The sequence below is a fragment of the Carassius auratus genome, chromosome 5, assembly GCF_003368295.1.
Source record: "Carassius auratus strain Wakin chromosome 5, ASM336829v1, whole genome shotgun sequence".
NCBI lineage: Eukaryota > Metazoa > Chordata > Actinopteri > Cypriniformes > Cyprinidae > Carassius > Carassius auratus.
The window spans coordinates 13,735,821-13,755,007 of NC_039247.1; the positions used below are offsets into that span (position 1 = coordinate 13,735,821).

The 19,187-nt window shown below is 37.1% G+C and overlaps 2 protein-coding genes across 4 annotated transcripts in view; both read left to right on the forward strand.

The window, feature by feature from the left end:
- Nucleotides 1-3,162: 3,162 nt before the first annotated feature.
- Nucleotides 3,163-5,856, forward strand: LOC113076513 (F-box only protein 50). Its single transcript, XM_026249208.1, has 6 exons — nucleotides 3,163-3,579; nucleotides 4,386-4,472; nucleotides 4,706-4,802; nucleotides 4,868-4,963; nucleotides 5,306-5,444; nucleotides 5,533-5,856. The coding sequence occupies exons 1-6, from the start codon at nucleotides 3,435-3,437 to the stop codon at nucleotides 5,680-5,682; spliced, it is 714 nt and encodes a 237-aa protein (XP_026104993.1). The 5' UTR covers nucleotides 3,163-3,434; the 3' UTR covers nucleotides 5,683-5,856.
- Nucleotides 5,857-6,599: 743 nt separating this feature from the next.
- The window catches only part of LOC113076522 (sodium/calcium exchanger 2-like), a 28,356-nt gene continuing 15,768 nt past the window's right edge, over nucleotides 6,600-19,187 (forward strand). For all 3 annotated transcript variants that reach the window (XM_026249218.1, XM_026249232.1, XM_026249226.1), the window contains exons 1-4: nucleotides 6,600-6,764; nucleotides 10,657-10,820; nucleotides 14,778-15,108; nucleotides 15,618-15,755. In XM_026249218.1, the coding sequence (XP_026105003.1) occupies nucleotides 14,809-15,108; nucleotides 15,618-15,755 (438 nt within the window). In that variant the 5' untranslated portion in view covers nucleotides 6,600-6,764; nucleotides 10,657-10,820; nucleotides 14,778-14,808. The remainder of the gene's footprint in view (nucleotides 6,765-10,656; nucleotides 10,821-14,777; nucleotides 15,109-15,617; nucleotides 15,756-19,187) is intronic.

A 19,187-nucleotide genomic window follows, 5' to 3' on the forward strand; every position in this document is an offset into this window, starting at 1 on the left:
AACTGCAGAAGTATCTAACAAAAGATGAAACAGTCAGGTTTGTTTTGTGACTGTATCAAGTATTTGTCATCAGAAGGGAAGACACATTAAGACACATTTCAGTTTATGTATGTTTTTGTATGTTACTCTCTTTTATTTTTCATACCCTATCATCTTTCTCTTTTCAACACTCCTCCATCCCACCCTCCACCTCTTTCTCTCTCTGTCTCTCTTGGTTGTATTGCTTTGACTCAGGAAAGAACTTGAATCAGAATTTTTATGTTAATGATTGAATGGCATGATGCATATGGATACAGAAGTAAACTTGAAGTAAATTGACTGAACCCTATGAAACTGTTTTTCAATAACTCAACTGCATTATATTTCAAGTGTAGATTCAAACAGCAAACATTCAGAAAAGCTAATCAGACTTATACATGGCAAGACTGTATCAAAACAAATCAAATCACTTTTCTTGTCAAATTCACAGCACATGTGTCTTGGTGAGTGAAATTCTTGGGAGTGTGCTCCAAACAGTGCAGAAACAATTTACATATAGACCTACAGAGTTATACAGATGACAATGTGCAATATACAAATACATATACTCAGTACACACAGTGTAATATTAGACATACTTCCAGTTACCAATACACAATTATATACAATATATACACATTCTGCATTGTGTAGACGTAGATTCACACAATATATGTGAAGGTGCAACAGATTATACATGATCTGGAGACACAAAATGTCATGGATGTGCATTGGATGGTATCCAGTGGTAGCAGTTATACATTATAGTATTTAGAATATACATTATTGTATTTACTGAATATACTTACAGACATACAGAAACAGTGAGAGAGAATTCCCCGTTTTATATCAATAGTAGTGTGAGTCTGCTAATGGGAGTCACAAATAATTATTCTGTCACCCCAGTTCATACTGTTTCACTCGCTAAGTGTGTGACTGCAGTCTAGCCACTTACATAAGTACATAAGGAGTGTATCATGTACATTTGGCATGTGTTGTATGAAATGTGATACGACTGAGTGTAAAAATGTGCAGCTCAGTGAGTCCACCAGCACACAGTGTGCCATGGCCAACTTAACATATCATTTATATAACTATGGAGCATTCTCTCTCTAAATAATTATACAGTGCATGAAATACAATATATATATATATATATATATATATATATATATATATATATATATATATATATATATATATATATATATACATACATACACATATATATATTTTTTTTATATTTATATTTATATTTTTTGTAAATATTTTACTGCTTTGTTAATGTGTATTTTTTAAATAAGAAATTATAGATAGATTTCAGATGATATTGCTGTGTTATAAGGTCTCGTTCTCTGCGATCACAATGAAAAGAGTGAATTGTAGTTGCTGGTTCGCCACATTTCTGTGGTTATGCTGAGGTTTGTTTGGCTTCAGCAGCATGCAGGATGTTGTTCTGAGCTCAGGAGGCAGATGTAGACCATATAACATGAAGCATTGTTATTGTTAGTGTTTCAGATCCTGCAGATACTGAATTCTAGAACTGCCCATCAGTAGAGACAGAACAACCAACAACTCTCCCTGATGGCCACCTGCTGCCACTGCGATCTGAAAGCAAGAGAGCAGAGTGATGTGAGGAATGTGATAATAATACAAGCAATGAGATGAAAGAGTGCATTGTTAATCAATTATTAATCAATAAATAACCACTGATAAGTGAATTAAATGACAAGGGAGTTTTGTTGCTGTAGTTGTACATTTAAACTCAACTCTTTAGAAAGCACTGACTACAATGCTTTCATATTTTTCATATCTTTTGTCAGTAAATAGTTTTTTTTAATAACTGTTTAGGTATTTTCATTTTTCACAGAATGTTTCTGTTGTTCATTTTTTCATCCTTTTTTCTACAAGCTCATGTTAGCTTTACCTCTGGAAAATGCACCAACTCAGTTCAAATATAGTAAAATATAGCCTGAAAAACTAACCTTGACTCTGAGTATTACTGAGTTGCAACATCAGAAAGCAACACAGGAATCTGAAAAAACACTTAACAATGAAGGAGTTTGTGAGAATGTTTATGATTTATAGGATGTTTGGGTGGATCCTGGTGAAGGGAGCTGGTTTGGTGTGTCTTTGGATTGCTTAAAAAGTCCCCAGGGCTATTTGGCAAGGTTCAGGATTTCAGAAACGCCGTTATATCGGTAATCCGTTTGAATGAAACAACAACTGAAGAGGATGTGTTTGAGAGGGTCATCCAGACGCTTTTTTTATGTTAGCTTGGTTGGTCTGTGCTCTTTTGCTCATCTGCCTATACAACATCACAGGTTGTGAGTGAGGATAGGTAAGGAAGAAAATACATAATATGTGTACATTCACTTGGCCTCATTCATACAACACAAGCAGAAGAGACTTCTGTGTAAATGTTTTGTAAAATGTTCTTATCTACATTGTTGCATCAAACTGAATATTTTAAGAAACATTCATGCAGAAATTCATTCTACATGAACAAGGCCAATTTTATTTTCATTTTGGTAGGGACATTGAGCAGAAAGAAACTACTTTCGCAATCAATTAATTCAGAATATAGTAAATCATGGATATTAATATTATTTGGCTACAGATATTTGACACATTTTAAATATTAACATATTTTATAAATAATATAAATTTTACTAATTTTAGTAAACTTTACTAATGCAAATATAAACATTAAGTAATATAATCAAACTCTATACTAAAATATATTTGTCGAGTAATAAGTGTTTCTTAGCAAATGTTCATTATTTTACTTAGAAATAGAGCTATAGCTTAATTATTAATTATTATATATTAGGACTATTTATTGAACTTATCCTGAATTTATGCATGTGCAGTTTCAAGATACTATTAAGTAACATTTATTTGAAACAGTTACTGGATTTGGTTGATGCAATGAACTCTGCCTGTTCAGGCAGCAGCCTTGGACTAATCTTTGCTGACATGATAAACCGTGAGGTGATATTGTCTTTTTGGGTGTGGTATATAAAAGTTAGTGCTGCTTATGAATTATGCTCTATTTCGCCACAACCTAACTGTTATGTCTGTATAGTTTTTTTGTGAATAAAAAAATCGATAACTAATTAAGTTTTAGAAAACACATCTTTTCGTAATGCCAACTCGCATCATGACAATATCCCTGTATGCTGTGTTTTGGTCATAACTATCAAATCTAAGTGTCTTGACAATGTTCAGATTCAGGTGCTCTGTCTGACATTCGTGTCTGCAGTGACTCACTTTTGAGTAAAGTGCAGTAAAGTAACTGTTACCTTGCGTAAGTGCAGCAGGCTCTTCGGAACCTGTTTTCCGGGCGTGGCAGACCATAATAAAATCCTCAATCGTGTGTCTGCTGTGGTGGACTGCGAGGAAAATAGTCTGAAATGTCGGCTGACTGGAAACTGAAGTGTGACTCGCAGTGGGAGCTGGGGGCTCACGGTGTCCCCATGTCTGGCAGCGTGGACTGGAAATCGGTGTTCGAGAAGAAGCCGTTTAAACGGAATTTACTGAAGAACCCCTCGCCTTACGGTAATAACGTCGCATCGTGATGGCTCGCAAGCGTTACTTTGCACGGTATCATTTAATTAAATCTCTGTTTGAACTTTATTGTAACTGTATAAAGTAGCATTAGTATGTTGAAGATCGAGGTTATGGTTGTCACTTGGGTTAGTTGTTAACACCCTTGAGTTTAACTATTGAGGAAAAATATGTCGCAGTGAATCATGCATGAAAGTCACTATGATCGTCAGATCACGCGAATCCTGTATATCTGTGATTATATATTAGGCAAACCTTAATATATATGAATTTGACTAACATTGCTTGTGTAAGATGTGTAAAGGAGATGCCATGACTTCATCTTTTCTCTCGCTCTCTCTCTCTCTCTCTCTCTCTCTCTCTCTCTCTCTCTATCTCTGTGGTACATTTCTGCCAATTATAATTAAATCTAGACTGGAATAATTTTGTGGGTGTAGAGGGGGAAAATTATTTAGTTTATGCATGTGCATTTCAAAATATTATTTCTACTATTTAGTTATTTGATATTGAATATAATAACATAATCTATGCAGTGCTGAAACAATGCCAAAACGTAGCAGCGAACTTGTGCATACAAGCCTCTCACTTGTACATGTAGCCTATTTATTAAAGATACTACTGCAAAAGTTGTCTTTAAATTTTATGGATGTTTTTATTATTTGGCTACATGGGTATTTTACATATAAATGTGAAAGACAGTAGGCCTATTCACAATTAAATGTTACTGCAATAGAAACTGAACCTTTTAATTTAGATAAATCTTTCAAACTCATCTTTTTTTTCTCTCGTTCAACTAGGTGTAAAGCACACCATCCCACCACCCGAACCCCATCGTTCGGGAATGCCACCTCCTCCAAACCAACCACCTCAGTTTGAGCCCAATGGTGAGTCAGCAACCAAAACCATTTGTTTGCTGGCTAAAAATCTAGCCACTGATCTCATCACTACTGAATTTTAAATCAACTGCAATGGACACACAGGTTATTGTTACATCTTTAAATAAAACCACATAAATTGTGAATGGATTGAACTTTACACCCAAAACATCTTCTATTCTTAATGTCTTTGATTGCTAATAAAAAGATGATTGAATCTTGTACCTGGATGCTAATTGTAGGTAATTTCTCTGGCTGGAAAACTAGTTCAGAAGATTTGCCATATGACACTAGTGGAATCCCCCCTGGGGTTGTGGTCTGTCAGCTACCTAAGTACAGGTGAGTCTCATTTTTGCAAGAAAAATGATCTTTGTCACAAAAACTGATCTCAACTTTTATTGCAGGTGGTTCTCTCTAGAGCAACGTGTGGACCTGAAGGCAGAGGGTCTGTGGGACCAACTGCTGGATGAGTTTCAGCCTGAGATAGTCATTGAGGACTGGTGAGTTATGACCTGTTATAAAAATAGTTACGGTATTCGCGGTGTAAGCAAAAGTAAACTTGTCAGTTAAAGGCTGTTTTAACAAAGGGAGTTAGCTGTTATCTCTTTCTCTTTTGGCATATTTATTAGTTCAGATTTTCAAATGGTTCGCAGCTAAAGAAAAATGGGAAAAAGCAAAAGGAATTTTTTTCTGACATAGCTGAAGAATTTAATCTGTGATACGTTAACTGTTTTTTTTTTTTTAGAAACAGTTTGCATTGGGACATGTCTAATTTCAGGCAAAATCACAGGTTTAATATGCACTTTCACTTAAAATGTCTCGGTGTTTCTCTTCGTGTGTAGGTATGAGGAAAGCCAGCTTCATAAATCTATCTATCAGCTTGATGTGAAGCTCTTGGGTGCTGATGGTAAGACGATCATTAAGCAGCACAAATATAACCCTGAGGAGAACCTGGGGAGCTACTCACACACCTGGAAAAAGGTAATACATGCGTGTATACACATATCTATTCAGATATTTATATTCAATAAGCATTTGGTAATTATGTGACATGTGTTTATGTGTATAGGTCTCCCATGTATTCTCCAAGTATGGGCCGGGCGTGAGGTACATTCACTTCCTCCACAGACTGAAGAACAAGTTCATGGTTGAATTCTTTAATACCAAAGTCACAGACAGCTCGATTATCATCAAGACCAGCAAAGCCATTGTGAAATAAGCCATCACAGCCCAAATAAATAAATAAATAACATTGTAGGAGTTGAAGCACTCTGGGTTTTTTTTTAGAACAAAGTGCTATTGTTTCAAATGTTATTATATTTTTTTATAATTAACTGCACATTCATACGATGTATCTATCAGCTTAATAATACATTAAAACATTACTAATTCATTTTGTGACACTGTTTTTTTATGTATTCACAATAGCACCCACTAGACTTGTGTGTTGGCGTCAGTATAATTTAGTATGTAAGGCCAGCAGATGGCGATATAGCTCACTGATTGCAAACACGATGTGACCTGTAAATATAACTATGGTACAAAACATTTCTTTGAAAATACCATAGTTGCTACAGTTATTTTACAACTGTAAAATCATAACGAATATGAACTGTAATTCCTAATTCAAAACTAGTTGCCATTTTTATTTTTGACGACAGTACTGGTTGTATTTATGTTATTTATGTATTTTTTGTGACAGCAGTAACTATTCTTATTATGGTAAATTATTGTAAGGGCAGTTCAGAAACAGTATAACTTTTATAGCTATTTGATATAATGTGTATATAACAAAACATATAATTACTGGATAATATTAATAATTTATATCTATAAATATAGGCTATATTCATCTATTTTCGAATGGAACAATTACTGTAAGAAAAAATAGCGATCCCTTTAAAGTATCGTTGTTTTTAAAAGCTTTTTTAATTATTTTTATTTTTCATTTATTATAATTAATAATAGTTAATCAATTTTATAAATCATTATATTTGTGTGTATATAGGTGATTGTACTCTCTGGCTTTGTTCCTGCTTATGTAGAGGCCAGTGTTCAGGTAATTTGAGGGCGAACATGTTTGACGCACCAATCAGAGCGTCACGTTGAGCTGATGCGCAGTTTGTCGCGCGCAGCTGTGCTCCCGGACGATGCGCGCTTGTTTGGGATGCGCGCATAGTTCAGGACAGAAACAGACACATCACGTAGACGAATGGCGCGACTCTCATGAGCACTGGAGCAACATCTTCTACTATCCCCTGGTCATGTCTGTCTATTCTGAGCTCTGCCATATATGTTAAGGTAAGTTCTGTTGAATAAATTAGATAAAGACACTTACTGGGGCTTTGGAGTGTTGTGTGGCATGCACATCAATCTATTAATTGATACTAAAGTTATATTTGTCAGGAACGAATACGCTCTTGACAACTTTTTTGTGTATGCTGTCATTAATCCCAGAACGAAAATAACTCATTATGTTTTCAAGTGTTTATCTGAAACGGAACCGTTAACTCATAGAGTTAGAGTAGCCAGTCATAAGTGCAGTTTGTGGCTGCTTTACACAAGTTATTAATGAGCCGCTCAACCTCAGGTCTTAGGTCTGCAGGAGTCTCTGAAAGATAAAAATTTGACTTTTTTTTCACCCTACACATGAAAAAGTGCAAAAGGGCAGTTATTTCTCCTGGCGTTGATTCTAAAAATCGTTGGTGAAATCAGATGTCGCCACTAGTTACATTACTAATTTAAATTTAGTCAGTTTATTTGAATAATTACGAAAAAATATAAAAGGTGTGCATTATAGTTGACACCTGGTTGAACAGTTAACAGTTGTTTTCATGACTGTTAGTCATTCTCCTTGCGTGCTATTGACGTTAGAGAAGTGTATAGTGGTTTCTCATGTAACTTTAGAGACGGTCCCTAGATTTGCGAATATCGAGCGTCCAACGTCAAGCCAACTTTATGCCTGTGTATTACGATGTTACCATTTAAGTTACCTGATAGGTTAGAGTGGGACCCCCCCCCACCCCATTGAGGTACCCTTAAAACGCCATGATGGCCTGAGATACCCCCTAGTCAGCTCTGACAGCTCTGCCTAATCTATTATAAATTAATCGATTGAAAACCTAGATAGATCGAGTATCTTTTTTTAGTTCAGCAAGCTGCTTCTTTATGTGATCTAACAATGATTGTAAGGATGGTTAATGCAACTATCAGTTAACTTCAGCTGATCTGACTCTGAAGAATAACATTCCTTGCCATAACCTAATGTACTGTGGTTGATTCAGTCACATTTATAGGCTATTGTTTTGACTGTGAATCAGATAATGTACCCTTAAAGCACATTATTAATATATTTATTATTAACATATGACTAGTTTGAAGATAGTCGATTTGCTGAAATGCCGGATTAATAAATTCAGGATTTATATATTTTAATTAGCCAAATTTACAGCACAACCCCCTCAATACTCTTGAATGTCTCATTATAATTTTTTTTAAGTTATAATTTTATTATTATTCATATATAATTTCTGCTATTATCCACTGAATTGACACTAAATGTCCTTTCGGCTAGTTTATAGTTCATCTGATAATGTGGCGTGTTAAAAATTTCTGTAGCAGAGTAATGCTTAAAAGTCTTGGATTACATTAAAGTCACAATTGTCTGGTGGAAGTCTGTGTGTGGTCAAAGTGGAGCTGATAACCCGTCTAGCGCGGAAAAGGTGTTGTCTTTCAAAATGGAAATAAGAAACAGAATATTTAGTTACAATCCTTGGTGCAGTCAGCGAGTAATGTGGGTAAACGTGTCTGCAGGGAGATTGAGTCGTGATAAGGATGATGATGATGACAATGATGAAAATGCTTGAGGTTTGAGCAGAAGTGTTTCTGCCCTGAAGACTGTCTCTTACAGTGAAAAGTGTGGATAAATGAGTGTGAGTTCACGTGACAGAAGATCCATGCAAGAGAAAGTAACTCATTGATCCTCTCCAGTTACGTTCACATCCACCAGTCCCAGAATTTGCATTTCTAACTGTACACTATTTTCCAGTGTCTTGTTTCAACAATTCTCGTTTCTCAAAAATTCCTACAGAGCAGTCACTTGGAAATGCAAGCACAACAGACACATATCCAATAGCAGCGTCTCCCACATGGGCACATGTACACACACACACGTTAGTGGTTAACCTCCCTGGGATGGAGGGGCACCTCTAAACTGTAAAGTATCCGTGCAGTTCTGTAAGAGACAGACACATGAGACTCAGTTTGAGTCCAGTAAGGCAGACCATCTTTACAGCAGCACATTGTCATACACCATAAACATGCTGAGTCAAAGATGTGCATACACTAATGATCCATGCCAGCACATCTGTTTTCAACACTTAATAATGTCAAATTTTTCGTGAGCACCAAATCAGTATATTAGAATGATTTCTGAAGGATCATGTGACACTGAAGACTGGAAGTAGTGATGCTGAAAATGAAGCTTTGCCACAGAAATAAATTACATTTTAAATTAAGTAAAATAGGAAGCAGTCAATTACAAATTATAACAAACACATTTTTTCACAGGCTGTCATCAGATTTATAAGAATAATACATAAACCCTTTAAATAAATAAATCCTTTAAATTCTAAATTTAATAAACTTTCGAGAACAAAAACACAAAAATCCTTCCTCCTTTTCCTGATATGATCTTTTTTCTTCTAGTAGTATGAGTTTAACCACCTTGGCTTGAACTTTGCTTTAGTTTTTTTATTCTCACTCACCTTCTTTCAATGTTTTAGCACAAAAGTTTTGTTGATTTACTCTGTCTGCAAATGTTTTGCTACTTCCACGCACTACTAATCCAGTCTTTTCTCTCTCTATCCCTCTTCCTCACTCACTTGCACACACACTCCATTATTTCTCTGTGTCTAGGCTGGTACAGTAAGTAGGATGTGGTTTGTGAAGTAGCCCTGAGCTCGCAGCCAGACAGGTGTTTTTTTCTGCTCTTTGGACAGGTAATGCAGTGTTTACATTGCCTGCAGAATGTGATACTCAGGGCGTGAGGTAAGAGTGAAATGGAGCTCTTAAGATTACACTGGCACAGGGGGAAATATGGGCAGAAGTGTTGAGCTAGTATAAATCTGTATAAATAAGAGGACATCAATGGTGGTTCAGCTCACATAATAAAATCAAATACCTTACAAATAGTGCCTTGCTCAAGGGCACTTCAGCCATGGGTAGTGAGGGTGGAAGAGAGCACTGTTCATTAACTCCCTTCACCTACAACTCCTGCCAGCACCGAGACTCAAACCTGTGACCTTCGGGTTACAAGTCCAACTCTCTAACCATTAGGCCACAGGTGATCACCTGATACTGGACATTATCCAGCACTAACTTAAAGTGATTGTGATAAATTATGGCAAATATTTAACCATTAAATAGCAATTTGCTTTTACACCACATTTAATGATAGCAGAGCTGTGGAAAAAGTTAATTTCTGGAAACAGATAATATTTAATGCTACTTGAATCTAACCAACATCCAAGTGCTCCCCCCATTATCATTATGAGCACTTGCAGAAAATATTTTAAAGAGACTATTTATCTATCTTTTATTCTGTACATTAAATTTCCTTGTAGCATTTAAACTATATATATTTAGAATAATGGCTATTTATTTGTTGTTATCTGTAACATTAACAATTTATCATACTGGCCAGTATTTCAGCATACTATTAATACTTTATATTTTGTAATATAAGACCTGAGAAGATCAAGAATTAATTTGTAAATAATTATGCTAGTCATGCTTAAATGAAATGTTGAATAAATGTTCTTAGTAATTCGTTTGAAAGAAGTCGCTTATGCTCAGCAAGGCTGCATGTATTTAATAAAACAGTAATATTATATAGTATCGTTTCAATTTAAATTTTAAAATTTCTAATTTAATATATTTTGAAATGTAATTTATGCCTGTGATGGTGAAGGTACATTTTCATATAATATATATAATATTATAGATGGTACCCCAGAAAGTCATGCAGTGTGATAAAAGCAGTGACTCAATGACTTTGTGCAGTGTGTGCCCGGCATAATATGCTGATTTGATGCTCAAGAAGCAGGTTGTTGTTCACTACATTTTCTTTGGTGTGCTTGTACCACAGCTTCCTACATAGGCACACTCTTGACATCCAGTTCTTCTCTTTCAGAGTGGGATGATAATGCAACTCTGTGGGTCCTGAGCTGAAACTCTGTAGCTGCTGCTGCTGAAGTCTTGCTATCACTTTAGCTCTCACTCAGAGCTCTACCTGAATCTTACCTCTTGAGGTTACCCGAGTCCACCCACCTCAAAACACCACCCCATGAGGCACTAGTAAGTCATTTGATATTGTTTTGACTTGAGCTGCCTCAACCGCATTTACATATTCTGTGTTTCATTGAAGAATTTGAGAGGAAATCAAAATGTCAATAGCAAATGTCATCTTAACCAAATGGTCAACAGCTCCTGTATAGGTGCTCATGAATCTCAATCACAAATGTTTTATATTATTTATTATTCCAGTCTTTTCAAACTAGTCCAGAAGTTTATGTTCAAGTGTACTTGTCAGAGATAATGCATTTTAGTCTGCATTTATCTCATGTATCTGGTGTGTGAGTGCTGTGCTAAATATTGCATAACGGCAGTGTCGTGATGAGTGGCGGGTGAAGTTGAGACTGCAGATCCTTCTAGAGTAACGCTGGCCAGGATGAGGGGCCACCGTAACACACACCACAAGACCTGAGCTCTCAGCCTTCCTTCCGCAGTCTGATCAGTGTGTATGTACTGTATGTGTGTCTCTCTCAGACTAACGCAGTCTGGTTGATTTGTCTACTGTATGTGTGAGCATGAATGCTGGCCTCACATGTGCACGCCTGTTGATCTGCTTCATCGTTGTCTTATGTTAGCTCTGTGAAGTGATCTGCTGGTCTCGGTTTGGTGCGTGCCACTTATAGAGGAACATGTAATATGCAACATGCAAAACTGCAGCAGATCAATCATGTGGTTCCAGGTCAAATGAATGCACACAGTTTCCAATCCGAACACTTGATCAAATATGTCACCAGTTATCCACCTCATCTTAGATCGATCTGCAACAGGTTAATTATTTAATGCATGGATGGAGACCATGAAAGCAAGAGTTGAGTTTCTCAATGCCCATGTTAGTGTGTCAGTCACTTGCACCAACTGTGTGCTTGTGCCCCGGTGATTGTGTGTACACATGACTGTGTGTGGTTCTGATTAAAATACCATGTCAGAGCAGATGCTTGTTTAAAAACATTTGGTTAAAAAAATCTTTATTTTGCTACAACCAAAAATAATAAAATAAAATAACTTACAAGCTGAAGTCATATTTAACATGCATCATCATCAGGATCCATTGAATTGATAAAAAATTGCTTAAAAGTGACAGTAGATACATGCATATTGTCACAAAAAATTTTTATTTCTAACAAATGCTGTTCTTTTGAACTTGTATCAGGTTTTCCACGAAAAATATTAAGCAGCACAACTGTTTTCAATGTGGATAGTAATAAAAAATGCTTGATCACCAAATCAGCATACTGGCACCAGGTTTTTTAATGCTACTGTGAACATAATTTACATTTATGTGGCACATTCTTCTTTGTTGTAATTTGGTAAGTTGTTACAGTTCTAGTTTAGTGTGTTTAATGACCGCTATATATGAAGTTGGTGATAATTAGAGGTGTGTGTGTGTGTGTTGGTGGTGAGTAGAGAGAAAAGAGAGGGCAATGTACTAAGATTATGGTGTATCGATACTGAAAGCAGATCTCTGATCACAGTGTGTGTGCGCGTGTGTGTGTGTGTTTACCTCATCGGCAGGTGTTCTTCGGAGACAGCTGGAACACTGTGTTCTAGTACTGAATTTTAAAAGACTGACTTAAATTATTTTTTTGTTTTAGGGATACACATGGACAGTCAAATAAAGTTGACTTATTGTGATTTATTGATGTTATGAGAGAATTCTGTGACCGATTTAAGGATTCATTATTACCTAAATTAATTTGTTAAAGCATTAGAATGCTGGCAGACTTTTACAGTATCTTTGAACCTTTCTGAACTGATCCAAAATATCATAAATACTAGAGAAATAAAAAGTAACTGCATAAAAATCGGGTTTTTTTTTTTGTTTTTTTTTTTTGGATATGTATAGTTTGTAGTGTTTATAAAGGACAGCTTTGTTGTGTTAATACTATGGTGAGGTACAATATACAGTATATCATGCTTTCTATGAGTGTCTGTGTATGTGGCTGCTTTACACAACTCTAGGTCATTTGTTTTACATTTTTCTTTCACTGTTATGTAGTCAAGTGTGTATAAATGTGTGTGTAATCAGTATTGGATGGCAAAAATACGATAGGGCCTCCTAGAGAGAGAGAGAGAAGGTGTTAAAGCACACTCTCGATCCACAGGGCAGCAGCAGCTCAGTAGTTGTCAGTGTGGCTAAGAATTGAAAATGAATTCGTGGAATCTATATTGAAGATTAGATGGATGTTGACTAAACTCTGAATGAATAAATGAAGTTAAACTTGATTGTTTTTTTAAGAGTGGTGCTAACATAATAACCATTATAAATTAATTATTAAATGTTGTTAAATGTTTATTGTAGCAAATCAGCCGAAAATTAGGCATTTAGTAAAACTGTGGATATTTCATCACCTTTCACTTTACCTGACCGTCCTCTTAATTTTCCTTTGTCACTCTCACGTTTCCTAGAACAGATCCTCTCCTTTTTTCCCTCTATCTCCCGCTCTTTCTCCCTCTGTCACTTTCTCTCTCTTGTGGTGGTAATCTTAACCACTAAAAGGTGCTAACACCTATTAAGCCGTCAGAGCTCTGTGTGTAAGCCAATCCAGCCAATCACTTATCAGCGGCACTGACAGACTGAAACAGTGTCATCGTGGTAATCAGAGACATTTCTGTTTCAGCACACACACACACTTACCTGCACACAAACATACACATGCATAACTGTAAGGGATTAAATGTATACATGCTCACTTAGACACAATTAATCACATGCACCGTCACCCAACATCTACAAAAACATACAAGACACTTTCATATACGTAGGCTATTTTTGAACAGTGGTGTAGAGTAGCACAGTAAAGCTGAGGTCCAGGTAACCATAGTGCAGCCTAGAAAGTGAAATATGACCACATGGTTCAGTCCAGCATGTCACTCTCAATCTCTACCACACACCACACAGGTGACGGGTGACATGAAGAAACGATTAGAGGAAAAAAGAATTGGAGAAATAAAGATGAAAAATGTATAAACGGATGTGTTATGTCAGAGCTTTTGCTGCATGTCAGCACTCTATTGAAATTCATCATATTTAATATATACATTTTAGGACAATTAAGATTAAAATTGAAATATACATTTTCTCTTAGAATATTTTTAAAGCAATTCATTTCTGTGATCAAACCTGAATTTTCAGCATCATTACTCCAGTCTTCAGTGTCACATGATCCTTTAGAAATTATTTAATATGCTGATTTGCTGCTCAAGAAACAATTCTTAGTATTATTTATCAATGTTGAAAACAGTTGTGCTGCTTAATTTTTGTGCATTATTTCAGGTTCTTTTAATTAATCAGAAGTACAGCATTTGTTTAAAACTCTTTAAACATTTGAATATAATTGTTTTGTAACATTATAAATGTCTTTGTCCCTTTTAATCAGTTTAAAACATACTGCCCCTGCTCCCCAGTGTGTTTATCTTCATTTTTGAATATTACTGTCTGTTTAACTCTTTCTCCCTCTGTTTGTATTTAAGTTATGGTAATTTTTATATAAAATACTTTTCTTTTACTGCTTTGCAACCATTGGTATTTCCTGTAGTTAATAGTTTTTATATAATTTACTTATTTAAAGCTGAAAGCCTGATGTGTGTTTACAGTATGTCTTACTTTCATTTTAATGGTGCCACTGCTGCCAGTCCAGCTGTAGTATTTGTCTCATGGATCCTTTAGGTTGGACTGCGTGGGTCCAGTGTGGGCCTGGCATGAATAATGAACCACTGATAAGACCTGTCCTTTAGATTGGGACTGATATGGCTTCACATGCTCAAACACATTGTTATTCACGTGGTATCCACATATAGACTATTGAGCCTTATTAAAAAAAACTCAACCATAGTTTCTCAATAAATAATTGTTAAATGTGTTAATTGTTGCACTATATTGCAACAATTAACTGATTGAGCATGCTTTGTATAAAAATAACACCACTCTCCTTTTCTCTTTGTCAATCTTCCAACCACAAGAGGAGAGCCATTCTGGTCTCCATATCTGGTCATGGCTCCTCTTCTACTCTTCCACCTCCTCCTCCTTCTCCTTCACTCTCCACAGGTATGTGCAGGTGAAGGTACTCAAAAGAACAGCAACAGTAGTGCAGACGGCACCAAAAGATCCTGTTCTGAGAAAGTCAAATGTCAACCAGGGATTTTACTACCTGTGTGGTTGCCGCATGACCCCTCACTGGCAATGCAGGCAGTAAGAGCAGTGATCTACTTTGCATTTCTTCTCTACATGTTCCTGGGTGTGTCCATCATTGCTGATCGCTTCATGGCTGCCATCGAGGTCATCACCTCACAGGTGCACAGCAGCACAAAATAAACACAACAAATTTACTATATATACAGATGCACACAAAACATTCAACATGAAAAAATACAGTAAACACATGATCATTCAAAAATCATTTTTAATATGCTGAGTTGATGTTTAAGGAACATTAATTATTTTTTCCATGTTGAAAACAGTTGTGCTGCTTAATATTTTTGTGTAAATTGTATGAAATTTACAGTTGTTAATGAATAGAAAAGTTTTTTAAATAGAAATATTTTTGAAATATAATAAACATTATAAATGTCTTTACTGTCATTTTTTATCAATTTAATGCATCCTTGCTTTCTTTAAAAACAAATAAGATTTCCTGCATTTTTCTTAAAATATTTTTTTCAATTAATTTTCTAATGCTAAAAAGACTGTTATATTGTGATTACACACTTTTATCATGATAAAGGCAACTTCTAACATAATAACATATTGGTGGCTCTATGACCAAAATATATATATTTTTAAATACTTGATGTGTCCTATAGGAGAAGGAGATTACTGTGACAGGTGCAAATGGGGAAAAGACAGTAATGAAAGTAAGAATCTGGAATGAAACTATCTCCAACCTCACTCTGATGGCTCTGGGTTCATCAGCCCCTGAGATCCTGCTGTCAATAATAGAGGTATGCACACATTTTTTTAAAACAAACCAGCAACTTGCATCACAGTTTTGCACAAAAGATGTAAAGGCTTAGTTGTTGTTGTCTTTAGGTTAATGGTTAAATGACTGACACACACACACACACCTCATCACAGTGATGACTTCTGCTTCTTTTCATCCATGTAAAAACATCACTTTACTCAATGTGGTTTGATACAGGGGTCGGTCATTTCAATATTTCAGCTGTCAGACAGGACTCATTTTACTTTTCCAGAAATGCTACTGGAGAATTAAAAAATGATTCCCAAGAAATTTCTTTTTTTAACAAGTATTCAATCTTTTCAACAAAAAAAAAAAACAGAAGAAAAAAAAAGCAACTTGCAGGGTAGTACAAATTATACTACTGTACATTGTCCATCAATTGCCAATGGTTTAAATACCAGTACAAAAAAAAAATAGTATAAAAAATCCCTAAAATAATTACTATAACTTAACAAAAAGTACACAAATCTAGCTGGCAAAAAAATCAACCACATAAAATTAAAAAAAGAAAGAAAAGGTTTGCACACCATTACTCCAAAAGTATTATTATTATTTTTTTTTTTATAAAATATTCTCACCAAAGGTAACATTTCGAGCCATGGTTCTTCATCAGACATGGACCATTTTTTTTTTACACCTGAAGTGTATGTGTCATACTTTAAAATATATTGCATATTTTTTCTTGCTTTGGATACATAGTAGTATTGTTCCCTTTCAAGGGAACTTCGAACTGCGTCTTCTAGGGGTTGCTATGGGGAATGCCTCGTCGTGACCCGTGTCTGAAGCATACACTTAAAAAACACCAACAACTTGTTAACCGGCGACAGCCCATGACGTCAGTGATCGCAGGTGGATCAGGCCGATGAGTTTAAATAGGGACTTTCCCTCTCGTGCTCATCAGCTGTAGACCACTGGAGTGAGCCACTGGAGGATGATGTTATTTTTTTAACATCGTCTGACCCAGGGGCCAGTGCTCTGCTGGGTTGCACCCAGGAACAGCAGGAGATGTCTGAGGGGGGCGAAGAAGCTGAGGCTGAGTTGGCTGAATCTTCCTGTCCTGCGAATGATGAGCTGTTGGCAGTTATGGAACGCTCCATGGTGAGGCTTGACTTACCGTGGAACGGTGCCAATAAAGTGACGTCGCGAGGTCCTCTCGATGACCGTTATCTTTCTGAACATAACCCTCCAGATCAGGTGAGCCTTCCTTTTCTTTCTGATCTATATACAGAGAACAAGAAGGAATGGAAGAGGCCGTTTTCATCATGCATTCATCAATTCCAGCTTATGAGTTATGCCAACATCGAAGTCGATGCACAAAAACAGCTATGAGAAAGTGTCCCCCGTAGAAGAGATGTTGCTAGCTATCTCTCTATGGTTGAGACATCATCTCTAAAGTCTACTTCCTTGCCATCCAAGCCCCTTCAGGATACATCTCACTTGAATAGCAGGGCGTACGCAGCAGAAGGTCAGGCTGTCGCTTCGTTTCACATGATGGCAGTGTTCCAGGCATATTAGGCTGACCTGCTGAAAGACCTGGATAAAGGGGAGGGCCTTTCTCCTGATGAGGTAGCTTAGTGGCGCCGCATTTCGCTCTATGTGATACTAAGCAGGCTGCCTCTGCTATGTTGTTTGCATGTCTGTCACACTTTAATGTTTCAGATCATCAAACAAATTTAAATATTAGTAGACGATAACACAAGTGAACACAACATGCAGTTTTTAAAAAAGGGAAACAAAATCCAAAACTACATGGCCCTGTTTGAAAAAGTCGGGTCACAGGCTTCTGCAGAAGCCTTCTTAATCATTAGGCCCCTGGCACGGCAAAAACTTCCTGGATGTTCGGGCTGGGCTTATGCTTTCAGGCTGCCCTGTCTGGTCCGCCATTTCTAGGTCACCCTGAGGGGCTTCCTGGTCACCAGGATATCCCCTCTTGCTGTGGCATCGTGCGGGACGTATAGGTGGCATTTTAGAGAACCTTCTTGTGTAATGATGTCACAGGCAGTGCTCCCCGTGCCTCAGAGGGTTATCTTTGATCTTGCCACTCCCGTTTGGCTCAGTACTTCCATGCTTCTCTGGACAGATGCTAATAAAGTTCTTAAATCTATGCTATGGTAAGTGCACATGCTAATCTTTGTACACTTTCTGAAATCCACATGGGGGTAAGTATGCATGCTGAGCACTTTGAGCACTTTCAAAAATCCCAATACTGGTAAGTGTGCACGCTAAGACTCAGTGCACTTTCTGAAAGCCTGTATGATAAAGGTTAGCCTCATTCCCTTTCTCTGAGTTGGCTTAGACCCCGGTAAACCTTGGGCTCCACTCTCTGAGTGTCTCTATTGACACTCGTTGAAGCATCACTTTCCTCACCATTGAGGATTATAATGCAGCATGGTGCTTCCTTTTAGAGCGCTCAAGTTCTCTCCCCTTCAGAGGAGTTGAATTCCTTGCTCCATGGGCTGTTATCCTGGTAGTATTTAGCAGTGCTCCCCTTTATCAAAGGGTTGCCTATGAACACGCTACTCATTCTAAATTCAGAGTTATCCTCGCGCATGAGTTGAGTTCTCTGTTTTTCCCAGAGCACATAGAACCGGCATCATCAGGTGAACTGGCCCTTCCTATTCCTCCCTGATGTGCTGAGTTTTGGCTAAATTACAGTATGCTTACCCTTCTGATCAAATGATCATGCTTTAGGTTAAGCCCCCTCTTGTTTGAGAACTGGGTTGAGAACTTCTCTCTCAGCTGGGTAACTTCCTACTAGCCATTCAGCAATGAATATGCTGTAGGTCCAGACCCCCCTCTAAACTGAGAGCCAGGTTTGGGGCTCCCTGAGCTAGGTATTTTACTGCTGGCCATTCCAGCATTTTACCATAGATCAAGTTGATGACATCTCAATATACTGTTCTTAGGATGCACCATTTCCATCTATGGGCTGCTCTTCAAAGTGCCATGAGAGCCCCTTAGAATGGTATCTCTAAAATCCATGTGGTTGTTAGTGTACATGTGCATTCTTTGAACACTTTCTAAAATCCAAAGTGTGGTAAGTTTGTACGCTAGTACTTTGCGTTCTTTCTGTATGGTGAGAGCTTTGCACGGCAGCTTCTTGCCTGGTTCCACCTTGGGCACCGCTCCACCTCTGTATCCACTGGATACCTACTTTAACAGGTTGGTGCTACTAGGGGTCTGTTGAGACAGTTCCTTCAGTAAGCTTACGCAGAATAAGTGGTAGCCCCTGTGTGACAGGTCAAGAGTTGAGTTAAATAAATCTTTGCTGATTCCAAGCCTTTAGCTCTTTAGGATGCAGTTTGAAGTTCCCTTGAAAGGGAACGAAACACTGCGTCTTCTAGGGTTTTTCTGCCATGCTTTGGACACAAGCTTAAGACGAAGAAGTGGATGACATGTTCTTCCGGTGCCT